General features: G+C 34.1%; 1 protein-coding gene across 3 annotated transcripts in view; it reads right to left on the bottom strand.

Moving 5' to 3' along the window:
* CDIN1 (CDAN1 interacting nuclease 1) overlaps positions 1 to 25488 on the bottom strand; it is a 130572-nt gene that overhangs the window by 54191 nt on the left and 50893 nt on the right. For 2 of the 3 annotated variants that reach the window (XM_071558033.1, XM_071558031.1), the window contains exons 6-10: positions 23535 to 23614; positions 23124 to 23173; positions 20284 to 20351; positions 15765 to 15830; positions 13778 to 13883 (exon numbers count right to left, since the gene is read on the bottom strand). In XM_071558033.1, the coding sequence (XP_071414134.1) occupies positions 13778 to 13883; positions 15765 to 15830; positions 20284 to 20351; positions 23124 to 23173; positions 23535 to 23614 (370 nt within the window). Of the gene's footprint in view, positions 1 to 13777; positions 13884 to 15764; positions 15831 to 20283; positions 20352 to 23123; positions 23174 to 23534; positions 23615 to 24694; positions 24723 to 25488 lie in introns of those variants that run through there. The other variant, XM_071558034.1, reaches the window with a different exon arrangement.

Here is a 25488-nt window from a genome sequence, read left to right as displayed (position 1 = left end):
GTTTCTGACTTCTTTTTAAATCGAACCTGGAAGGTCATCGCTGAACAAACAGAATGCTATACAGCTGGGGCCATAAATTGCAAAAGCTAACAAAAAGGTAAGTTTGATATTAAAAATTAAAATTATTCTATTCAGGCTTTTCTGTTTAAGATCAAGAAATAGAACAATGAAATAGTTTAAAATGGATAAGTAGGTAAAGAAAAAGAAATCCTTACAAACTTTATTATCATACTTTTTTCTTGGCAGCTGAATCTGTATTTTAATATTTATGCAGTGTCTTTAGAGCAGTTGCTTTATTTTAAAAATATGTTCTTAAAGATAATTCCCTAATGAGTATTTATCCATGCTTCCATTTACTTGTTTTTTCAGCACTATGATGAAAGTGTGAACAGTTAAAACCAGTCAGCCTCAAATCTATGGTATTTGCTTGCTGCTATCCTCAGATCAAGCCAGTAAAAGGACAGCATACTACTGTGCATTTTTCCTAACATTTTTATTTCGTTTTAGGATCATTTAACAGTACTGGTAGTTTTGGATTAAATTTAATTTGCATGGAGATAAACAGTAACTTAAGTGACTGGAATTGGAAACCAATTGATGGATTCGCTTCTAAATCTCGTATTTCAGTTTGGAAAGGAAATGTAAGGATTGAATTAGAAAGCTGTAAACTCTTGATGAGACTTAGTGGTATAGAGCAGAGGAAAATGAAACCTTCAGTTATTTTCCTTACAGTTAGGCTGAACGAAATTGTAAATCAACAAAAGATTTGGACAGCATTCAAATCAACAGCTTTACCCAATAAAAGTTCTAACAGAGCATTGAGCATACAATTTGAAACAACTATGAAATAAATATGAAATATGAATGACTTTAAAAAGAACCATATGAGAAGCAAAACAGTAAAATCACCAAAATTTGAGCAAAGGAAATTTGAACTGAAATATATGATGGTCAATGAACTACCTATTTTGACAATTCTATGTGGTCAAGTTTTTAAAGTATGACACAGAAACCTTAACCTATCTATATATGAGTGATAAATGAGGCCTTTTGTGTCATTACCTTCCCATAAATCACCTTCTTTAACTGCTGATGGCTTTTATCAGGTCTAACCTTTTCAAGCCTCTATCAGAGTGCTAACATTTTCAACTTTGACACATATGCAGTTTACAAATTCTGCAGCTGATTAACTCTGGACAGAAGCTCATTGCCACCATTGTCTTCTTCAAGTTAGGTTACAGATTCAGTGTCTCAAAAATTCACAGGCATCCCTCGTATGCCAGAAAATCTCACTTCATTTGTTGAGCTGGGTTGCAAAGGATGCAAGATATTTCTCCTTTTGAAACAAATAAATGAGAATAGACTTTTAAGAGTACTCTTCTACAGAGAGTCTGAAATATGTATAATTTTCATTATTTTAAAATAAATGGTACTTTCCAAATAAAGACATATAAACAATGAGATCAATTTTTCATGACCTTAAAATTTAAACAACTTTGGAATCAAATCAACTCAACTACACAAAAAATGTTGTGGCCAAAGTCTCTGAGGTAAACAATAAAAAGCTGAAAAATCCTAAATATTTCAGTGTATTGTTTATACAATATTACCAAATACTGCGATTGTAAACTAATTATGGGCCTAATTGTAAACTAATAATTTTGTGGGATCCCTCACTAAATTCCGCTCTGAACTATTTAATAAATTTCAAATATTATAAATTGCAGTATGTTGAAACTGTAAATTTCAGAGATTCAATTTCAGCACTTCAGCACTTAAAACATGAAATGAATTCAACTCTGATAAACTCAGAACACAATAAATACAGCAGAAAAGATATACAGAAAAATTGTTTTATCATGTGTAAGTGAATCCAGAGATTTCAAGTTGCTTTCTGTAGGAACTAAAATTAAATTGCCTATTTGCCTGAAACATTAATTTTTTGCTACAAAGAGATGATAAAATAGTTGACACAATCTCATCTAGGTGTCTGTCTTCTAGAACATTTTAACTTAGTGTACTATTCCAACAATGAGAAGTCAGTCATCTAAACACTGGTATTTGCACTACTTTTTATATTTTAAAATGTGCAGAATATAATTTGAGATTTATTTCATCTATTGAAACAAGCAGGGAATCATTAACTAAAATGAATTGACAAGATGTAACTGATCTAGACACTGAAACAAAGGCCAGGTTTAAAGACATACTTTCTCTAATAACATTAGTCAGACAGAAGAAAATTTCATGTTGGTTGTGTACTTCAGATGGTATTAGTTTTGATAAGAGCTAACTAGACATCAGACCTAAATAATGAAACATGAAGAGACAGTGTTGGAACATGTAAATAGGAATGCCTGCAGATGCTCTCATGCAGTTGATTTTCTCTTGTTGATAAACAATACACCTTAGAAAAACAGTGCATGAAGGAAAGGTTTTTGTAGCATACCAACCAAATCAGCCTTGCAGTGTCAATATTTAAGGCCTATCTGTAAAAAATTCAGAGGTCTTTATTTCCCCAATAATGTCACACATCAGAGAAGTTGTACAGTTACACTTTAACAATTCAGATGTAAATCTTGGAATGTCTGTAAGTATACATGACAAAGGCAGATTTATCATTAAAACAAAAGGACATGATTTCTTGATGTTCATATCAAAGACTAGTGATGGATGAGAGCATGCTAATCAAATGACAAGAAGGGACACAGGTGCTTACTATTTTGACTAGCAGAGGGAAATGAAGATCCCTTTCCTAAATAAAGATATAAACATTTGTAAAGTATCCAGACAAATATATATGTAAGTGTTTATAACACACTCTGTACACACAGCAGCTTGATATGTTCTCTAGCAGAATGTTACAAATGTTAACTAGAATAACTGCCAAATTACTTAAAGTCAGAGGAAGTGACATACAGTAAAGAAAATCAAACACTGACTTTGATCAATTCCAGTTAATTGCTTATGAATTTATATATTTAGAAGCAATTTTAACTTTCTCATACTAAAACTCATCAAGTAATGAAAGAGAATAATTTAACCTTTTTTTTTTTTGTGTGTGTGTGTGTGTGTAATTTGTTTCCTACTGCCTTAGTTCTAGGTTTAAATTGTATGTATGGCCAAACTTCACAAACGAAGATTTGGGAAGGGCTCTCCCCACGTAGGGGTGTGTCCTTCCAGCCTGCGCAGTGGATTTTTTAGGTGAGGCACAGCGTGCGCAGAACTGGCCCCACCGTTTAAGTCCCAAGGTCCATCTGCCACGGCCGAGCGAGCTTGGATGGTGACAATGAAGTCCTGAGGACTGTCTACAGCACCCGGTACTAACCGGGGCTGAGCATCCGAGATCTGACGGGATCGGATGGCAGGGAGGCATTTAACTGCCCAGTACAGTCTCCACTGAGACTCGAACTCACGACCTTGTGATCAGAGTCCGGAGTGCTCACCATTACACCACGGGACCGCCCCAAGGTTTAAATCATACTTCTGTAAAATAACCTTCATGTAACTTAAAATTGCATTACATCAATGTAAACATTGCTGAAAACAAAAACGTAGACTGTTTCAGTGGGATGCAATATTGCAAGATAAATGTGGAACTTTGGAGCCAAATTTTACTGTAAGCTTTTACATTTTTGATACTCTAGTAATCTTATTTCAGTGACTTGCTTTAAGTATACCCAAACTGTATCAAACTAATTATGCACTTTTAGCAAGAACTATTAAACATCAACCCTGCTTACTCAGCATGAGAGTCACAATCACTGCCAGTGAGACAGTGAGTTTGTTACATTGTAGATCTGTATGCAGTGGCAAGGTCCAGTGAGGCTCAGTGATACTTTCACAAAATACTGTCAAATTATGACAACATGCAACTTCTCCATCTTTCTCATTCTCCTTTAAGCAGATAGAGACTATAAACCAAATCCCTCTGATGCTTTTCCATTAAAATTCTGCAATGAGTAAGCAACTTTTTGATTAGCTCAAGAAAGTACCCTGGTCACTCTAGTTCGAAACAGAGAAAGAAAAGCCTCTTTGCTACCTGGAGAACTATGCATCAAACATACTTGTTCTTACCTTGCTGTACTTATGAAACAAAGTACTAAACAATGAAAACAAACTAAAAAAATGAGTCCACATCATACAGTTTTCAAAAATTCACAAGAGAGAAGATTTCATAATCTATACAAAAAATATGTAATTGAACATAGACTGGTGAAACTGTGGTGAAAAACATACATTTGAATTAAAAATATTCTTAATGCAATAATATTTTTCTTATTGATAAAACATTTTTTACTTGACCAGAACTGTATTTGAAGTCAAGAATGATATAACTTCTGTTTGAACTGTAGTATTAAAAAAATACACCAACAATCATTTTGCCCTGCTACTCAGAAGCTCTGGTAAGACACACTCTAGTAAGATCATGTGCTTAAATGCAAGACTGGTGACCAAGGGAAGCAGATTCTTGTGCCCTGGAAACATAATACATATCGCACCATTGCTCAGAATAAATAAAATGTAGGCACTTCAATATATTCATTCCAATATATACATTTCATTCTCATCTTTAACCAAAAGAAACTGCTCTCACAGAGGCTGAACGGTAACTTTGTATTCCACAGTGACACTGCATTTCTTTTCGTTAAGCCAAGATTTCCTAGACACAAGGAATTTGTGCAACTGTGTAGAAATGTGATTCCTGTTCATTAACAGTCCAGGGACTACTGAATCTACTGGTTTTATATCTCAAATTTTTCTTAGATTGTGCACTAACCTCACTAGTCTCATGCTTTTAAGTCCTTTATTTACTGAGTCCTATCTGTAATCAGTTATTGACATTATTTATTTTTTTGCCCTTATATTAGTACATACAGTTTTATATTCTATATATAGTAATTTATCATTTAATATATTAAAGGCCGCTTAAGACAAACAAAATTCCTCCACTTCTTGGATCTTTTTTGAAAAATTTACTGGATGCCCAATATATATAATATTCAATAGCATGTGAGAATAATTTTTATGCAACTCTGATAGTTAGAAAGATAGATAACTCAATTATTAGACCATCTATCAAAATATTCAGATGTATAAGAGGCTACTAAAAAGATTGATGACTGAGAAAGTCCACTGATTCTCTAGCCATCATATTCACACATTTGGCTAGACAACATTTTTCGCTGCCTTCACAAGCAAGCTTCATTACCCATCACTCCACTGAAAAGAGTTTATTATGAGGCTGCCATCTTGGCAAGACTATTATTTAGATGATAAATGTTGGGAGAAAAAAGTGTGTCTAGATTTTTTTTAACATGAGCTTTTTGACAGATAAAACAAACAGCATCTACATTTCTAATTAACTTAAATTTGGCATATACAAATACAGGTCAGTAAAGCTATGATATGCTACTAGATTATCTTCTGTCTGAATTTTGCCCTTAATTTGCAAAATGTAAATTAACTAATTGGAAGAAAAGCAGCATTATTTGTGACAAAATGCTGCTTCTACTTTTGCTTCATGACATTTATGATCATGACATGTAGTCCTTCATTCTAACTTCTAATAGATGGATAATTATGCTCATACTAATTTATTAGGATTTTAGTGTTTTAACCCAAAAGAAAACTTGAGATTTCTGAAGGCAAGGATGCACAACAAACTGCAATATACAGCTAAATTACATACTTGCCAGCTTTACTACATTTAAAATATTAAGCTGTTAACATGCATATGTCACATGAATACAGGTATGAAGGTATCACTTTCAATATTCAAGTATCTGACTTAAAGGAAAATCTCTTAGTATTCTTACAATTTCCTAGAAAACTCTGTATCCTTTCCATGCATGATGCATAGTAATATACTTATACTTTGTTCATTACTACCAACAGTTAAATTTCATATTTTATGCCTACTACTCCACTCAATTTTCATTTGAAATGGATTAGACTAGCACCTACAGAGTTACAAGAAGGGAGGGAAAGTTGCTCATTTTTGACTTGCAGCTAGCAACTTGACCTCGTTAATTAAAAAATACATGACATCACACTTTACAGGAAGAGATTATTTTTGCTTTGGTTTGGTTTTAACTATTAGTAGGTAGATAAAGACTCAACACTAAGAAATACACTGAAATTGTCAGATGTAAATGTCAATTAAAAATTACAAGGAATTCTGAAAGGTAAGGTCTGTGGGGGGTTGACATTCTTTGACATACCGGAGTGTCTGCAACCAGGCCTTTGGCAAGCATAGCAGGATCTGTGCTGTCAGCTCTTATTGTACATAAACTTAGATGCTTGTCTAATCTAAATGAGAAATACCAGGAAAACTGAAGCTGAAGCCTTGCAGTAACGTGAAGGAAGCCGAAAATGTTCTATCTACACTACATGAGCCTCCTGTGACATGAGAATATTTAAGACAGCACAGAAAACTATAAGGGAAAAATAATTTAAACAAAGATATACACTGCTTCCTTTACTATTTTTAAAGTTCAGAATATAACAACCTAGCAGTGAAAGAGCCTAACATAATAGAATTAAATTAAAATGAAAATTCCAGTTTCATGTCCATATTAAATAAAATATCTAAGGAGAACAATGAATGAAAATATATACTTAATATCAATCGTTCAAATATAAATGTTAATATGAATCTAATATGGTCTGTTCTTTCTTTTCTTTGATAAGAATTAGTTTTGATACAAAACCTAGAAAGCTCACCAAAACAATTAACATTATACCAATGCTAGATATACGTTGCGGTCTCAGTGAAAATGCTTTCATGGTCTTTTAGTCCACCACATTGTTAAAGAGAGCATGAGTGGTAAAATATAAAAACACTACTTTTGAGCTAGAGTGATGTCCTAGTTACAGCAGTCGAGATCGGTTTATCACTGTGTGGGTGTAACCAAAGCTGTGTAGTCTACATCCCCTATGTCATTTCTGATGAACTGTTAATAATGGTTCTTTTGCAACAGCTGCCCAGGGCACATCTGACACCACAGGCTACAAGCTGGGTGTTAAAGAACCCTGGGAGGCACAGAAATGGCTCTGTCTTCACACCAGTGACTCAGCTGTGATGACTCCCCTCCAGAGAGGCATCAACAGCTTCACACCCAGACTGAGGGGTCATGTCTGCTAATGGGCCATTAAGGACTGGCACAATAGTCAGCTGCAACGACACAGACCACCAAAGATTCCAAAACTGTCCCATGACATCCAGAGTTAAATCACCCATAGTGAAACTCCCTACCCTGGTGGGAGGTTCTGGGTATTCCCACCTAAACATGAATGTATATAATCTTGGGGGTTTTGGTTCTGGTACCACTCGCCGGATCCAGAGGAGCACCAGAACCTCGACAGGTCTGTGACTGCCACTCCTGACCAGACTGCGACCATCATCCTCACCAACAGGTTTTCCTTTCCTTTTACTTTGTACTCAGGGGGACCATGTAGTGCTCAGTACACTATGAACACCATTCTGTTTGTGCCCCAGGGTGCTGGGTTATATATCTGAGTTTTGTGAGTTAAAAGTAATTTTTTCTCTGTATCATTGTATTTATTGTAATCTTTTTAGCAAATTGTAACTCTGACTTGTAATCTCTCCTGACTGAGTGGAGTTCATTTCTTCTGCTGGTTTACCTTTAAACCAGCACAGAAGTAAAAAAAGAATATTTTTCATAAACTATATGTTGATTTTTATGCTGTTCATGTGTCATTAAGTAAATAAAAAAATAATTCCTATCATATGCTATTGGAAGTCAGCTGAATATCTAAAACATTGTGAAGTGCACAGGTATGCCCATATATGTGTATGTATGTCTGAGTGTACACAGGTATCTGTTTATCTTGCAGAAGAACACAGAATTTTATCATTTTCATGAAGTAAATTACTGCAACAGTAAAGGAGTAGAAAATGTCACTCTTCAATGCTTTTGGTTCTCTTCTATAAATAAATGTAATCTACTCAGTGCTACTAAGCTTAGCAAGTTGGCATAATAATTCACTTAAAAAAAGTAGATTATTTTTGAAGAAACTTACTATATATAGTCCTAAGCAGTAAAAATCATCATAAACTCTCTGTTCTATCTACATCCATTTTTGACTAAGATTAATTTACTAATTCAAGTGGAGCCAGAAGGGAGAGAAAAAGAAGAAAAGCAAAACCCAGCATGTGTGAAAATCTACAAGCATTAGATAGCTAAACAAACCCTAAGTCCCTTAGCATTGCTGTAAGGTCAAAACCTTTCAGCATTGTATCAGTGTGTCAAAATATGTCAACAAACCATCATACTGCAAGAAGAAGAATAACCTTTCAGTTCTTTATGTTTGGGCTGCCAATGAAGTTTTGGATACTGGGTATGCATGAACAGTTTTCCTAGCCACTTGACAAATACAACTCCCAAGGTTTCTTCCAAGTCTAGTTGCTAACACTGGTTTTCAAAACTCACCAGTACAACTTTTTAAGCCATCTGCAACTAAAGACTACTGAACTTGTTAATAGAACAGACAACCATAAACTCACAGCAAAACTCCCTCTTCCCCTACCACCTACAATCAGACAACAATTATTATTTCAGTAGTCTTCACAGTAACATGTCAAACCAGTTTAAGGAGCTGAACAGCAAAAAATGTCTATCATTCTTATGTTCTGATTCAGCCTTTGCTCACATATAGCTCATCCTTATAGTAAACTGCAAATGAATTTGAACAGAACACTTCTCAAAAAACTCACATACACACCATCTGTGTTTCTGACTGAAACACCATCTTTTGCATTGTTTCTGTTTGCACTTACCTTAAATAAATACTCTTATTAATCTACAAGACTCTATGATAATTTTATATGACTGTTAGTTTTAAACTGAGATCTCAAGATCAGACATAATGTATTAATTAACAACACATTGAATCAAGAATTTAGGTTTCCAAAAAGTGCGGTTACTATTTTAAAATTACTTATGGGAAACTTGCTTTTATTTATTTTTTAAAAACAGCAGAAGCACAGGAATAATAACATTTAGAATGCAAGCAAATGGGGGGGGGGAATTTAGTAAGAGATGACTTACCATTATTATTCAAAGAGAAGATGAAATGCTTCTCTTTCACTATGTGAAACTGCCCTTAATATCAATGTCAAATATGACATTTTCCTATGGTCTTCCTCACATGTAGTAGTTTCTTTAGCTAATAACGACATCAAGCTTTCTCCTGAGACTCTCTAGAAATCACATTCCAGAATCTATATAAACCTTAGCCATGCTTGCAGAAGATAGAAAATGCAAATTGCTGTATTTTATATTTCCTACAGGAAGTTACCGACAGTGCACCTACTAATTATTACCTGCACTGAGTGTTGCTGATCTTTATATCCTTTTTAGAAAACAGCAGTTGTGCCTATCAGCTTTGACTAACAGACTTTTACAGCCAGGACTGTATGTTAGAAAAAAATTATAAAATTCGACACTATTGAGAAAAAAAAAAGGGAACAGCAACAGTCATCTAAATTCTTAAACAATTTACAGCATGTTCACAGACCCTGTTTTAAAGTGCAATCTGCATGACTTCCTGTTTATGCTCTCCAAATTACCTTTGGTCACACTGACTATTCAACAGTTTTTATCCTCATGGTTACAAGAAATACACCAATGTAGGCCAGTGAACAATGAAAAGTGTGGTATCTACTACATGTGCACAAAGCAATTATATTTTGCACATGCAGTTGTTTTGTTTATGCAGTTGACAGTGAAAGCAGCAGCCTGCTCAGTGGATGCCATTGAACAGACATACTGAAGGAAGGGATTCTGCAAGTACATGAATCATTTTATGTTACATTTTTCCAGTATATAAAATAATCTTTTTTTCCTAAATCACCACTCTGCAAAATCAGTCTAGAAGACCAAACTTGCCTTGTTCTGTTTCTTTATTATTGAAAAATCTCAAATATCTAAAGAGCATCTTAAATTACAACTGTGCAAACCCACTGACAAGGTACACTTTGTACATTTTTAATGTGAAGTTTAATTTGAAGACGAGGCTGCAGTGCACCATTGCAACTGAAAATTGCTTAACAATACCATTGATGTATGAGCCATAAAAAACCTTGCTAAGCTGTCCCTGCAGAACGCAGAGTAATAAAAAGGTGTTCTTTTGCACTGAGGTGAACAGACATGGTTGACTGCATCTAGGGAGCTGTTCTGTTAAATGAGAAAGTGCCATTTCTTTCCTGTCAGTACAGACCAATTTGAGACACTCACAGATTTAGTTAGCACAGAGTACAGGATTTAATGAAATACACACATAAAGTAAACAAACCACAGCTATGGTCAAAGCTTTCAGTCAGATTCTGAGTAGAATTCATCTTACATCTGTGACATATGGGAAAAGAATCCAGAAACTTTTCAAGTCTGACTCCTTATTTTTAGAAAGGCAATAAAAAAGCTGAATAGCTGAAGGTCTAAAACTTCTCACTTTCATTCTTTTCAAAGTATCTAGATCTGTATTTTTAACCACATCTAATAGGTGATATTACAGATTTTTTCTCCAATTTCATTTCTGCTTTAAGTTCAACCAACACATCAGGTTTACAAAACCCTAAACTATCAGTTGAGTGTCATGATATCTCTCTTGTGAACTGATGCTTCTCCAAATGATTTTTCCGTCAAGACGAAGCAAGACACAAAGGTGTGGTGAATTGACCGGGAAGATGGTGCTCACTTGAAGGAGCTCTGCATAGCCTGATTAAACAATACAAAATTGATTCACATTTTGTGCAGCTGCACCTGTGTCCTTTCATATAGTTTCAGAGACCAATGGAAGTTAAGTGTCTAACCTATACGCAACCTAATCTGTCAACGTGTGTTCACTAACCCAACTATTATTATATTAGAAGTAACAGTAACTCAGAACTCATTTCAGAAGATGTGACACTGTCAGTTTGGCCAAGCAGTATCAGAATTAAGACTAACAGGATTTCTTCTTTAAAAAAAGCCTGCAGAAATCTGGCCAATTTCCACAGTTAACCTAGAACTAAACTTTAGATTTAGGATGTAAGAAATTTCAGTAAAGAGAGCTCCAGTTTTCCTTATATGAATGCAAAGTCGCTATAAGAAAGAATCAATTTTGTACTTGTTTTCAATGAGAACAGCTATAACACAAATTTGGTAATATCTCAAAACTACCTACAAAATGTTTTATTAATCCACTTATCATTTCAGTCTAGCTTTTGCAACATTAAAGATACTTGTCTTACACTTCTGTGAGAGGTATTATTCCATGTTTGAAGCTGAATTATTAATTTGTACATGTTGAAATTAAATTGAAGTTAGCTAAGTCTTCATTCCTTGATAAAAGCATACGAAAAGTTTTCTTTGGAAATGTCAGATTCACATGGTATATACTACTTTCACATGTTTTACACATTATTATAGCTCAAACCAAAATGTGGATAGATACTCTGTTCGGCACAAAAAGCCCCCCAGAAAGTTCAACTTTGCAATGACAATTTTACTGCAAACAACAAATGGATCAGTGCCTTCATCCTACTTATCTACTCAACTTTCACCCCATCTCAACTTAGTAAGTATTTTTATGCTCATTTTTTCTATTTTTATCTATTTAAAATTCACTTGGAGCTACTTTTCTCAGATACCATCATAGATTCCTTCAAACACACCATTTATACTCAGAAGGTATTCCAGCCAGTACATCTAATGGCCTCCTCTCAGTCTGAGCTGTTCCCTTTCATTTACACTGATGTGCAGCTCAGCACCAATTTCAGCTCAGAACCAATTGCATCAGCATCTTTCCTGCCATTCTCACCATTTGCGTAGATATTGTATATACTCAAATTTCTTTCTAAGTCGTATATTCTGTTTATATGTTTCACAATTTACTTTCTACAACTTTCCTGTAGTATCTTCATCCAACAACTGACAGCCTTCCTGAAGTTCCCACTACCTTAAGTTTTCCAAGTCACTGTTTTCTGGGACTGTTAAGTAAGAGTAAGTCCTTATGTTAATCTAGATTGTTGCTGCAAAGCATAATTCCAAACTTTGATGATGTTATTCTCAAGATTTGGTTTCCATTTCCCTGCTGCCTTCTATGGAATCTGCTTTTAAAGTATTTCCAAAGGTAGTGCTAACTATTTTCACCTTGACATTTCTCACATTCAGCTGAAATACTAATGGTCACCAGACTTGCCTCTGATGTTGGAATACACTCCCTGTTTGTTACATGTTTACATGTTTGTGCCATGTTCCACACTATCCTTCAGGCGGTCTCTTGTGAACACTGAGTAACTTCTAAATTTATGCTTTAAAAAAAAATCCTTTATCAAAACTTTCATTTACCTCACTCACTATCTTGCTTAAGGTTCTATCACATACAAAAATGGCATTGAGGATGAATATGGTAGTTTTGGCTTTAGTTTCAGTTTAGGCCTTATTTAGGCCTCAGTTTTAGCAGGCCTCCAAAGATGTGACATAGATTAGAAGGGACAAGCATCACCTGACTAAGCAACCAAAGAGGTATTTCATATCATCTGACATCATTAAGAAGCGCCAAGGAGTATAAAAAGAGAGAGAGAAAAAGTTTCTGTCTCTTTCGGTCTGTGCCTCAGCCCGTGAGAACGTGCTTCTCTGCCTCCCAAGATTAGGCCTTGCTGCCATTCGTGCTGTTGTTTATCTAGGGAGGTGAACATCTTCTTTTTAATTTCTCTTTTATCTTGCTGGGAAGTTTCTCAGGAAGAGTTTCTGGGAGGTTTTCTGGGGTTGGGTGGTTGGAATCTGTATTAACAACTTGGGCAATTCGGTGAAGGTGTTATTATTTCTTTTCACATTTATACATATGTATTATATCATATTCTGTTGGATTTTTTTTTCTTCTGGGTAAATATAAAACCTTGCCATTTCAAAGTTCCATTTCTAGCTTTTTTACTCACTCCCTTTCCCTGGGAGGGGGGTCCTTTGACTGTGTACTGGGCAGTTGGCATTTTGCCAAGCTAAACCATAACAATGAAGCACTGTGTTTAAGATTTTTTTTGGAAAAAAATCCTCCAGTGAGGAGGTGTCTAGTACTGTGGAAAGATATGTAAATATACACAGTCATGACTTTCAGAAGAATGAAGCAGAAGTATTTCAACCATCTTTAAAAGAAAAAATCTTTATACCAATATCATCAATACATTAAAAAATTTTGTCTAGCATAACCTATTTCCCTGCTTACATTCCTGCAAATACTTACTACATCTTTGATTTGAAGATAACTGTTATTACTGCTTCAAATGTAGATAACACTCAAATGAAATGCTTTATTAACACCCCCCCCAAAAAAACCAGTGAAACAGTATTGTCCTAGATACAATGACAAGAAGCAATAAAGTTCTTTACACACATAGCCCACCTGGTTAACTGCAAAGATTTTTCAAATTTGTCTCCTTGCATGTATTCCAAAAAGTTTCAGCAAAATCTTCCTTCAAATTCAGATACTAAAAAATTGACATATAACTTCTGTACCAAAGTAACTTACTCTGTCATCTAGCATCACTTGAAAATGACCATACATATCTGCTGAAAGTCAACAATTAGGATCTGAATTTTTAAAAAATATTTCAGGATTCCAATGTGACATGGTAATTAATGACATTCAAAATGCCAGATTACCAACATGTATTTTGTCCATGTAGCTTAATACAAGTCATTAGTATTTTATCCAGTAAATTAGTTTTAAAATGCAGTCCTATTTGTTTAGAAGGAAAGCGATAGAAATATACCTGTTCCAGTAGCTCCAAAATTGGTCCTGCAAGTAGGCTTGGTGGCTACTTTCATCACCAAATGAGGCTTTGCTTTCAATCCAATGAATTATGTGTCCCTCCACAGCTAGAGTAACAGCAGAAAAGAAATGGAATACTGAAAATCAGATTCAACAGCCTGTAAGAGTGAGTTTGGGAATATCCTATTTACTCCCCAATGTACCACATAATTCATGCTTCCAACAGAGTTATGTATTTGTAAAAATTATCTTTCAAATATGCACAAAATGGCATTTAAAAATCAGAAAATACTTGAACAGATAATTTTATCAATTTGAGTTCAATTACACCCTGTTCTAGATATTTGCATTTATTCTAACACAAAAAGAATGAAAAAAAAAAGAGATTAGACTAAGAAGCTCGTTACTGGGCAATCTTACCAACATATACAACTTTCTGAAGGGTAGGTGGTAAAGAGGGAAACAGGTTATTTTCAGTGGTGCCGAGTGACAGGACCAAAGGCAATGGGCACAAACTGAATCACAGGAGGTTCCATTTAAACATCAGCAACCACTTTTTCTCAGTGAGGGTGACGGAGCACAAGCACACGTGGCCCAGAGATGTTGTGGATTCTCCCTCGTTGTTGATTTCAACAGCTGTCTGGACATTGTTTTCAGCAACCAGCTCCAGAGAAACCTGCTTGACCTTCGCCACCAGCCTCAGCCATTTTGTAATTCTCTAAGTTCACAATTTTCCCTGCTAACTTTAGACCTGGCAAAAGCCAACAGTTCCCTCATCCCCTCAAGTTCTTGAAGCTTCCTGAGATTCTTCACAGTGGAAGTGAAGGACTAGAAATTAACTGAAAACTTTCCAAATGTGGCTTGACATGAGTGAATTGTAGATGATTAGCATGACAAATCTTACTGTTTCAAATACGTATTTTTTGTTTTGCACATATAACCTCTTATTAACTTCACTACCATTTTTTTTTTAGGAAAAAATGATTAAGTATACAAGCATCACTGACCTAAGGAGTCTTTAAAAAGTTTTCAGAAGACTCTCATATACATAGCTGTTTGCTGGATAACAGATAATTGCACTGGAAAAATGGCATCACAAGCAGTTTTGTGTAGTGAGGCATTTTATAGTACACATTCCATTCCTACACTAGTGTACAACTCAGTTATTTCAGTAAGAATTTCAGCTGTTGCCAATATGAATTAAAAAACTAGTCATGTATATGACTTTCACACAGTACTTTCAGCCTTCTTACTTTCTCTGACAGACAGAAAAGTAAAGTAGATATCTGCATAGATGGGTGCAGCGTTCTATGGAGACAAAGCAGAAGTCTTTTGGCAAAAATGTTAATTTACAAAAGTTAATTAATAATCCCTTACATTTGGACAACTGGGATGTTTTTTCTTCCATGGCCCAGTGACTAAGTCATCTGGTTACCTTCTCACATGGCCTCAAGACCAGAAAAGGTAGATGAACTTAATGACCTTTATACCTACTTTTCTTCCTTATTCTTTCCTGCTGTTCAGGCTTTTAAAAAATAATGAAGAACTAGAGAGTTGTATTTGGATGCAAAGTGATGGCAAAAGAATAATGGCACAATGGAATGACCTATAAATGTAATGGTAATACTCTTAATATTGCTTTGAACTGATCTGGTCTAGAAGTAAAAGACAAAATTATGGGCATTTCAGAATTTAGTTCAGAGAGACAGTGGGTAGAGTACGTTAGAGGGAGTAGGGATTTGAAGGTGCTTATTGCTGCTTTTCCCCCCTTTTTTGAGATAAAAGCATGCAGAGACTAAAGAGGAAACACTGGGTAACCCTACTTATGATCAAACCTCTCTGACCCAAACTACAAGTTCTTAAAATTATGGGGTAACTCCTGTAGAGACTAATTTGTAGTATCCTAGATTATGCTTCACTTAATTAATAATATGTTACCATAAATTATTCTACACAAAAAGTATCAAAAATTCTTATAAAAGACTTACCTACTGGCACTTCTAAAATAAAGTCTGGTGTTTTGTCATAACCCTTTGCACGAAGCTGATCTTCAGCTGTACATAGAGAATAAGAACTACTGTTTATAAAACTATTCCATTAAGTAGACAGCAGAATAATTAATATGAGTGTAAGAATTACTAATGCAGTAATATATATCTTTCTTATGCATGCAATGCTGTGTCAAATTAAATGAACCTTTGTAGAAAACCTGAAGCATGGATATAAAAATGCTTCTTTGTCATCCCTGCATTTTTATGTCTTCATTATAAACATCATTAATTCAAGCTGTCATACAGTAATTTATAACCTCCAAATATTCAAAGTAAAGAGGTATATTCACTGATTGAAGGAAGAGCCTCTCTACCTTTGAATGCGTTAAGATTAATCCTACTAACACCACAAATGTGGATAAACTGCAGGTGCCTTCTTGGTTTTATTTCTAATTTTAGCATAAAGTTGTTAAAAAAAGGCAAGAAAATCCTTCTCTCCTAGGAGTTTTTAAAGTAGAGAGGAGAAATAATTGTAGTTTCTCTTGAATTCTGTATTCTATAGAATTTATCCAATTTCAGAACAAAGATTTAGAAATTCTGCTAACATTCACTAAACAACTTTATTGCTTACAGATAATAGATTTGAATATTTCAAGAAATAATAATGAGTGAGCAAAATAAAACCTTAAAAGAGAAAGGATGCTCCTTTAAAAAAAAAGGCAAGGAAAAAAGGACCAAGCAAGCCTTTAATATTTTTAAACTATTGTCCTTGATTTCTGATACCATTATATTGGTATTTCTGAAACACCATTTCTCCATTAGAATTTGGAGTGACCTGGTCATTCAATTCCAGGCATGGCTTTCTGTCTTCACCCAAGCTTAACTAATGGCACTACCTAGTATCAAGTAAGGCTGTGTAGCCCCTTAACACCTACTGGGCTGTTGACATTGTCATGCAGCCCATTCGCCTTTCTACATCACCTTTGATTAAAATTAATGGTCCATTCTCACTGTTGGGTAGCTTATTTCCAATCCATTTATCAGGTTAGGACAGTAGTTTCATGGCCAATGTTTAGAACTCAGTTTTTGAATACTTTGTGCATATCCTGAAAGGTCAGCAGTTTGAGTCCAAGTAATGACAAGAAAAACATACAGTCTTAGAAATCAAAATATTGTAAAAGTGCCAAAAGCAAACTCCCCCACTCTTTTCATTGAAGAATTTAAGTCTGAAGTATTATTTTATACAGAGAACTCATTCTGAAAGTGGGACAGGAGTAGATTTGTATATTCACTTCAGTATAAACTGCAATAGATGTTTATTCTTTTTGACAGTTGTACTATTTTTTTTAATTTTGAGATCATTTCTTCACTATAAATAGGCTACATTGTAAATGCAAATCTTTGCAATGCAACACTTTATCATATCACACAATCATGTAATGAAAAACATTTCTAGGATTTGGAGACAGACTTAGTTGTTGGCTATTTTTTAAAACTAATAATAATATTAAGGTTAAGAAGGTTCTAATTTAACAGAACCCATGAATAGAGTGTTTTATGTCGTAACATAAAAATGAATTAATAGTCTACATAATCTCTTAATCTTGATTTTAAAAAAATCCAATCTTATCCAACTCTGTTTAACTATAACCTGCTCTTAACCGTTTAAAACAATCTAGAATAGACAATAGGATGTCCCAACTGAATCATTCAAAAGCAATAGAAATAAAAAGGTCAGTCTTTTCTTTCACATCTAAGATATGCTAGTACCAAAAATAAAGGGACATGCACCTTAAAAAAAATTCACTGAAAACCTGGACAGACGCAAACATGTTTGGATGGGTCAATTTGGCACGTCTCTGAACTGGAGTCTGCCTCAGCATTACTTCCAATATTCTTCAGCAGATTATTTTTCAAGGGTTCCTGATTACTTTGGAAATATTTTGGTACTAATTCATGGCTTGAAAAAGAACATGGGTTTTGTTTCACATCTGGTTTTGAATGTCTTTACTTGGTTTCTCTTAACATTTTGTGATAAACATTGGAAAATACATTAAAAAGAATGTTTACTATTGATGTGAGTTGTCTATCTTGTGCAAGATCGTAACTTTGCATTACTATTTCTTAAAGTGTTTTGAAGATTTATAACTCTGAATCAAAAAATATCTATAGAAATCTTCATAATCAACATAAAATTTTGTTTTAAGCCAGAATCCAATCAAAAAGATGTTCTCGCTTTTAAGTCCAGGGTATGTTTCACATTGGTCCAGAAACAAGAGGTAGCACTCTGCACCTCAAAAGATCTTTTAGCTCTAGCATGGATTAAGAGAATAATTTAACAAGTGAAAGCCAGCCCACAGCAGTTCTGGCAGTTTTATTTATGCATCCTCAGATTTGAAAACAGTCCCAATAAGTAGTCTGTCTATAGATTGCCCATTAATTTAGATTTCCAACAAAACTTCAGCTTCACCTTTACTGTAACTTAGCACTCAGTTGTTACTATTTAACATAGCATTGTTCTTGTACTAGCTTCTGGATATTACAAAGAAGCCAAATATTCTTTTGTTGGTGCATGAATGAGCGGCAACTGCAAATTTAAGATTACAGCGGAAAACACCAATCAGATTTCATGATTTATATCCAGGTTGCTAACGAGGGACATCATGGTGAGAGCCAAAGGAGGATAAAGCTCAGCAGCATCCCATATAACGAAAAGCTTTCCTAATATATTTGTGATAAAGATATAAAAATATGTATATATATATAAAGGATCTATCCTCTATAGAACCTCAAAATTCCTGGCATTTCAGTATGGCGTGTGAAGCTGTGAGCCTGTTTATCAAGAATGCTTCTATTGATCACTTTAATCTCAGGCAAAATATTTTTGCTGAAGAGAGGACATGGTATATGATGCGCTTCTCATGAGCAGTGGATAAATAAAACGTAACCCCATTAGTGTGTATAGGTTTCCAATCAATTTCAGGATGAGTCTGAAGGTGTTACTTCCGATCTGTAGACTTTGAAAGCAAACTGCTCTAGAAACAGACAAATTATGCCCTGAACCCAAAAAGCTGTTTCATGCTCCAGTACTATACTGGGCAATTTATATTCACAATTAAGCTCTCTCATTTATATCTACATATTCTAACGATTTACCCATTCTAGATATTTTGATTTGACAGCACAGATTTCTTAGAGCTTATTTCTAAAGAAAAAACTGATGCTTATCCAAGGTCACAAAACATTAAAACTTAAATCTGACTTGTATACTGCACAAGCTTATACAAGGCATATAAAATTATAATTGTTAACCTGAGGATAAGTGAGTCATCTCGTCCATTCCCTTGCATCGTGACAGGACTGATTTCGTTACCAGTTTTGATAGATGAGTGTCAAAGCCAGACTTGAATTTTCCATTGAAGGTGATTCCATAACCTTCTGTGGTAGTTTGTTTTATACTTACTGTTCCTAGAACTGTTTGCTATTTTAAGTCAACATCATCTCTGCAATTACATCTTAAGCCTATTACCTGTATCTATGCTCTTACAGTGAAGAAGAAAAATCTACTGCTTCACATTTTTGTAGTGTCATTTGCAAGCTTGCATGTGATAGTTATTCCTGTCCTTTTTTCACTTTCCTCTGAAATAAAAGAGCACACTAATTCTGTTCCTTAATTGTACAGACAAATCTGTTGAAAAGCTTAATATACTTTTTAATTTCTTAAATTTGTTTAAGGTTTCCAAAATCTTAACCTGATACAGCTTCAGGAGAGATCATCGTTCCTGATAAAACCAGAAAATTCACAAAAATTTAGCACAGTGCTCAACCATTAACAAAAGATAGCCTTTTACTTTTTCTATCGTCACAGCACATGAGGAATCCAAGATTCAAGAAGACATTGTTTACTATCATATTAAGAGGGTGGATGCCTTAAAAATTAGTCTTTGTTTCAATGGCACTTATGTAAAGAAAACACACTTCAGGCTAAAAGGAAAAATAGAACTAACTTTCTAACTAATTAATTCTTAAAATAACTTTAAATACAGGCAGTGTGAAAAAGAGTACTTGCATTGACTGGGGGGCAGGGCGCAAAAATTCAGCAGAAACTGCACCGAAAAGAAGGTGAGTGAATCCTCTAGCAATTTTTTTCATACATAAAGCATTCTGAAACTAATATTTCTTATGCTTCCTCCTAAGTCTCATAAGACCTAGATTATGGCTAATATCTCATGACACCAAAAGTAATACTGCAGCAGATATTAAAGCATTTTTTTCAGCTACTTATTCTATAAAATATTAATTGCAAGTCTGTGCATGTGCTGTATATATAGGGTATTAGGTGACTGAGTTCCTGCTCAGTTCTAAATCAATAAATGATAGCATGAACAGCATCAATCATTTTTTTACTCTTCCTTTACTACCTAATACAAGGAATGTGGAGGTTTATTTTTTTCTTAAGTTAACAGTCACCTAACATCTTAGAATACACTGGCTAGTCTCTACTATGGATTCTTACCTATGAAAGAGAGATTTTTTTCCAAAAGCATTTCTCGCAGCAAGACTTCATGCTCATGCCCAATAGCACTGATAGCTTTAGGTTAAGAAATGAAAGAATATTTTGGAAAAGAAGCAACTTCATAAAAACATCACAGGTTAAGTAATTCATCATAGAATTTATTGACTTTCATCTGCATTTCAGAAGTGATAGTGATTTGAACTCCCAGTTTTGAAAATCCTTACAGGAATTTTCAGAAGCATGGATCACTTTGTGAAAATCAGACTATTGTATCAAAAGCACACATATTACAGAACTAAGAGTTACTTGGCCATATTTATATAGTATAATTAAGGACAATATTTCCATTTTTCCTTTATTCTCCCTCTAAAAGAAAGTGTGATCTTAAAACATGCAATTAAATACTTTTTAGTTGCTCTTTACTGACTAGTGTATCAATTCTCCAATTCAGCAAAGGATGAATTAAACTGTTATTTTTTTCTTTATATTCTGAAATTGATAGGTACTACATCCATCTGAAACATCTTACTGTAAAAAAACACCTTTTCATTGATTTTTCAGAAGCATGAACATATGACAGGGAAGGATGAAATAATATTTTATAGTGAAGTTCTTTTCACTTCACTGACGGCCTGTTGATCCAATGTGCTATTCTTAGAGACATGTAAAAAAGTCATCACATTAAATATTTTACATGTATCTTTCTGGAGGTCAAAGTTCTATTCTGGAAGCTTTAAAGAAGAATCATATGGAAGGAACATATGATAAAAGATCTTATATTAAAAGCAGTTAAGTTCTGAATTCTGTTTAGAAAAACTTCTGAAAACTTAAAACTACAGATCACCTTACCATTGCAGTTAATTACTTAATGTATATGAATACTTTATGCTGAACAGCAAAAAAAAAAAATTCTATGCAATCATTTCACATGTACACATACAGTTGTCATCAACTGAAACTATGTATTATGTTAAACTCTACTAGCAGTTTCAGAAGAAAGCAAAAAGGTAAGAAAAATACTGCAAACAGAATTTATAATGCACCATAAGCAGAAACACTTAGTCTATAATGATACCTGTTATTGATGTATGGCAATGACCATGGGGCAAAACTTGTAAATAACCTCACAAGCCATTTTCTACTCTTGCAATCTAGCAGCCTAGTTTCCCGTAAGCATCTGAACTATTACTGAAAAATAGCCTCTTGGCATTTACAAAGAGGTTGACTTCATACTTTAGGCCATGCATATACAATTAGATAGTTATATTTAAAATCAATATGCAATCCTTCAGAAGACATAATGCTTTTAAAACCTTAACTTTAAATTGATTTTTAACTATTTTATGCACCTCAAAATTAATATCTAATTCAGCAACATACTTGAAGTAATGCATTTGCACAAATTAGCATTAAACTTTTCTGTACCTAAATGGAATTGAAAAACTTCTCATTACTCTCATTGATGTCACTGCGTATTCAATAACTGATTTGAGCCAGAGTCTGAAGAGGATATAAAAGTCTCTTTTAGACTGCAGGAAAGTTATTCTTAAAAATGGTTCATAATTCTACATATGTGTCATTATTACTTTTAAACATGACACTTTCAAAAGTCTACAGCCAGATTTCTCATGCAAAAAATACTAATCTTAAAATTCTGGATTATGAAAATTAGTGATCAACAACCTTTTAAAGTGTGCAACTTATTAATCTACTTTCAGAGAGCTCTGTTTAATCTTGAAGATAGTCTCAATGAATACTTAAAATTACTATTAAAAGCACAAAATACAAAGAAAATAGACCTCTAGCCTGCTGCTGTTAAAGTTAATGGGAGCATGGCTGAGACTGTAGTAGATACCAGGAAAGAATTTCTAGCAAAACCCCCATATTTTTAAGGAGTAACAATCACATGTATCACAACTACAAGAAGTACTGTTTTTCATGCATAAGTAACATCATGGTAGCTTTCCTATACTGCGACTTTACAGTGAAATCAAGGTCTTCCCCCAAACTGCACGCAGAGATTTGTGGAACAACTTTCCAGGATATGGGAGGGAACTGCCTTACTAGCCTGCTCAGTGATAGCAGGCCACATTTTTGAAATTTTTCCTTTCTCCTTCAGTACTTTACTAAAACAGATTTGGCATCTCAGCGATGATTCCTAACAAATTATAATCCTAGTCTGGAATAGTCAGTGCCATGTGCAGTTCCCTCAGTGTACTCATCGTATACTGAGGCTCTAATTAACTATTTTGACACAACAAAAAATATCCCTGAAAATTCAAGCTACATAGGGTTTTTCCTACAGCTAGTATAATTTCTTTAAGAAGAAGAGAAAATGAAAGAACTGGACTGCAATGTCAGATAGGAGTTTAAAAATACTAATTGGTCAATCAAACATGAATTTCACTTGAAAACACTTCAATTAAAAATTATTCATAATAGAGCAAAGCCATAATGTTGAACACTATTTATGCATCTTATTAAACACAAAATAGGTGAGATTGGAAGGTATCTCTAGAGATCATCTAGTCCAACTCAAAGCATGGTCAACTAGTCCTAACAGAAAACCAGACATGCATTTCAACTAATCAAAACCAAAGAGGTTCAATCAGGCATATGAATGTGTAGCCACCAAACTGACATCTTCCCATGGTCCATCTGATTTTTGTTTGTATAAGAGAAAGCTCTGCAGTGACCCTCTAGCTGACTGAATGCAAAACAGAGGAGTATGAAACGTGTTTTGTGAAGCAGAACTTTATGTCAGGTTAAAGCTAGACACATCTCTTCCACACAGTCTAAGCTCGTCAATTGTGCACCTAAAATTTTATGGGCAAGGATACTGTTTGATGCAGTCCACCAGTGGTCCATAACAACAGTCATTCACAGTACACTGCAGACAAATAAGAGAAGTAGTATACTGATGGGTAACTAGAAAACCATTATACTTAAAGAGTATCTTAAAAACAGTAATTACTTTTTCTCAAAAAGGCTATCAGATGCTGTTCAGATTTAATCACAGAAAACAAAAACCGTATGCTTTTATTCACTATAAAAGCAAGCTATTAAAAAGTGAAATGCTCCCCTCACAAATATTGCATTGCCATTTCTGGTGCACCCTGACCTCACTGATAGTTTACGATGACAGTAATTAAATGAGGTTTAAAATCTTTTACTCTGCTAGGCAGATAACAGCATTGCCAAGGGGAAAAAAATACACAAACAAAACAAAACAAGACAAGTGTGATTAATACCTGATAGACTTGATTTGCTAGAACTCCATCTGGAATCTGAGAAGGATCCCGTAGCATACTATTTATTAGAGTTTTGGAGGCTAGAGAAATAAAGATCAAAAACATACAAAAAACCTGTTAGCTCAGTTATCTACTTGGCAGGAATAGCAATACACTTTTCTAATGAAAACATTGATGATGTTAATAGTTTTGAAAACTATCAACCCAGCAACTAAAAACTGACAATTTCATAGCTACTTAACCACTTCAATAAAATTCACTCTAAAAATCTTGAAACACCAAAGGATTTTATTCACAGGGTGAAAGCAGGCCCTTGTTTGCTTACTTTCACTGGACAGTTTGTGCTTCAGAAGCATCATGCAGCTTCTAAGGAAACTGCTTAGTATAAAGTAAATGTAACTCAAAATAACCTTCATATACTATTAGACTTTCAGGAGTAAGATCTGTAAAAATTCAAAAAAGTCTTTAAAAATGACTTTAAAGACTTGATGACTTCAATTTCTAAGTTTGCCAGTTTATTTATTTATTTACTTACTTATTCAGTGTTGACATATTTTTCTGACTGTGTTTAAAAGCTGGGAAAATATTTCTGTGCTTTTTTCAAAGGTATAAATAAAAATCAAAAGAAATTGGAAGTTAATTTAGGACTATTTATCATCTTTTTCTACTCACTGATACTACAATGGAAAAATAACAAAATGTTAAAAAAGCATTTTTTGCTTAGCATAAAAACTTTGAAAATGTGAAACAAATGGTGCTGTGTATATTTACATTACTAATATGAAATATATTTAATATAAATATTATGTATTTAAAATGAAAATAACAATTTTTAGTAGGTAGGAGTAATAAACATCAAATAAAATAACAATTTGCCAATAGAGAGGTTGATAGAATGATAGAATAATGAAGAGAGTAACAGAGGAAGATTGAGTAGAATTCTCTGCTTTGAAGCACTACTGGTTGAAGTATTATGATTTGATTATGAAAAAATTAAGCTATTTTATGACTGACCAAACCCCAGAAAAATCCCCAGATTCACATTAGGAAAATGTTTAACCAGACACTACTTTGAGTAATGAGCTACAGGTGCAAAATAAATTTTCTCTGTTTCTTGGACTGCCCTTTACCTATACTAGAGCAATAATGAATTGACATACTGAATTTTATATTATGCTGATGTCACAATGCTCCACGAGTTAACTAAGCCTCTAGAAGAAAAGCAACAAAGAAGATTAATCAATACATTAGCTTTGAACACTTTCACTTACATAAACATTATCTACTTATGTAATGTCCTGAAAAATTATAAAAAACCCCAACCGCCCTGCATATTATTAATTTTGCATTATCTATGCAGCTGAGATAAGGTATCTTTACCTGTAACCCCTTTTTCAGACAGCCACTTACTGCAGTGGCAGCATCCCAACAGGCAGATTGTGTAGAAATCAAAATAACATAGAAGTACTAAGGTTTTTATGTTAACAATAATACCAGTTAGAAAATAAAGTTTATTGAAAGACTACTCTTGCATAGATCTCATTCTTACTTAACCAAAACTAAGACGACATTGGTGAACATTTAAATAAAAGCAGGTCATGTGCTCTTCTTATGCAAGTTGCTATACTAATTCTAGTTTTGGCTAAATTGAATAATTGGTGGAATAGAATAAAAGGCAGGATGTAACATCATTTTTTCCTTATGAAGAAATAACTTCCATTTGCATTGCAATTATGCAAACATTAAAGCAATAATTTAATTACAGATTTTTGCAAAAATAACCATAGGACACCTAAAAAATTTAATACATGTAAAGAAAATTTCTGTCAATGTAATAGTGTTCAAAAGAGATAAAGAACAGCTCATATTTACATTTTAACATAGCTGCAGTACAGCATTAAGGTTACTGTGATGGCCTTGTGAACTTACATCTTGCTGTTCTTGTGTTATAAGG

The sequence above is a fragment of the Pithys albifrons genome, chromosome 6 (genome assembly GCF_047495875.1).
Source record: "Pithys albifrons albifrons isolate INPA30051 chromosome 6, PitAlb_v1, whole genome shotgun sequence".
NCBI classification, from domain to species: Eukaryota; Metazoa; Chordata; class Aves; order Passeriformes; family Thamnophilidae; genus Pithys; species Pithys albifrons.
This window is presented reverse-complemented; position numbering and strand designations above follow the sequence as displayed.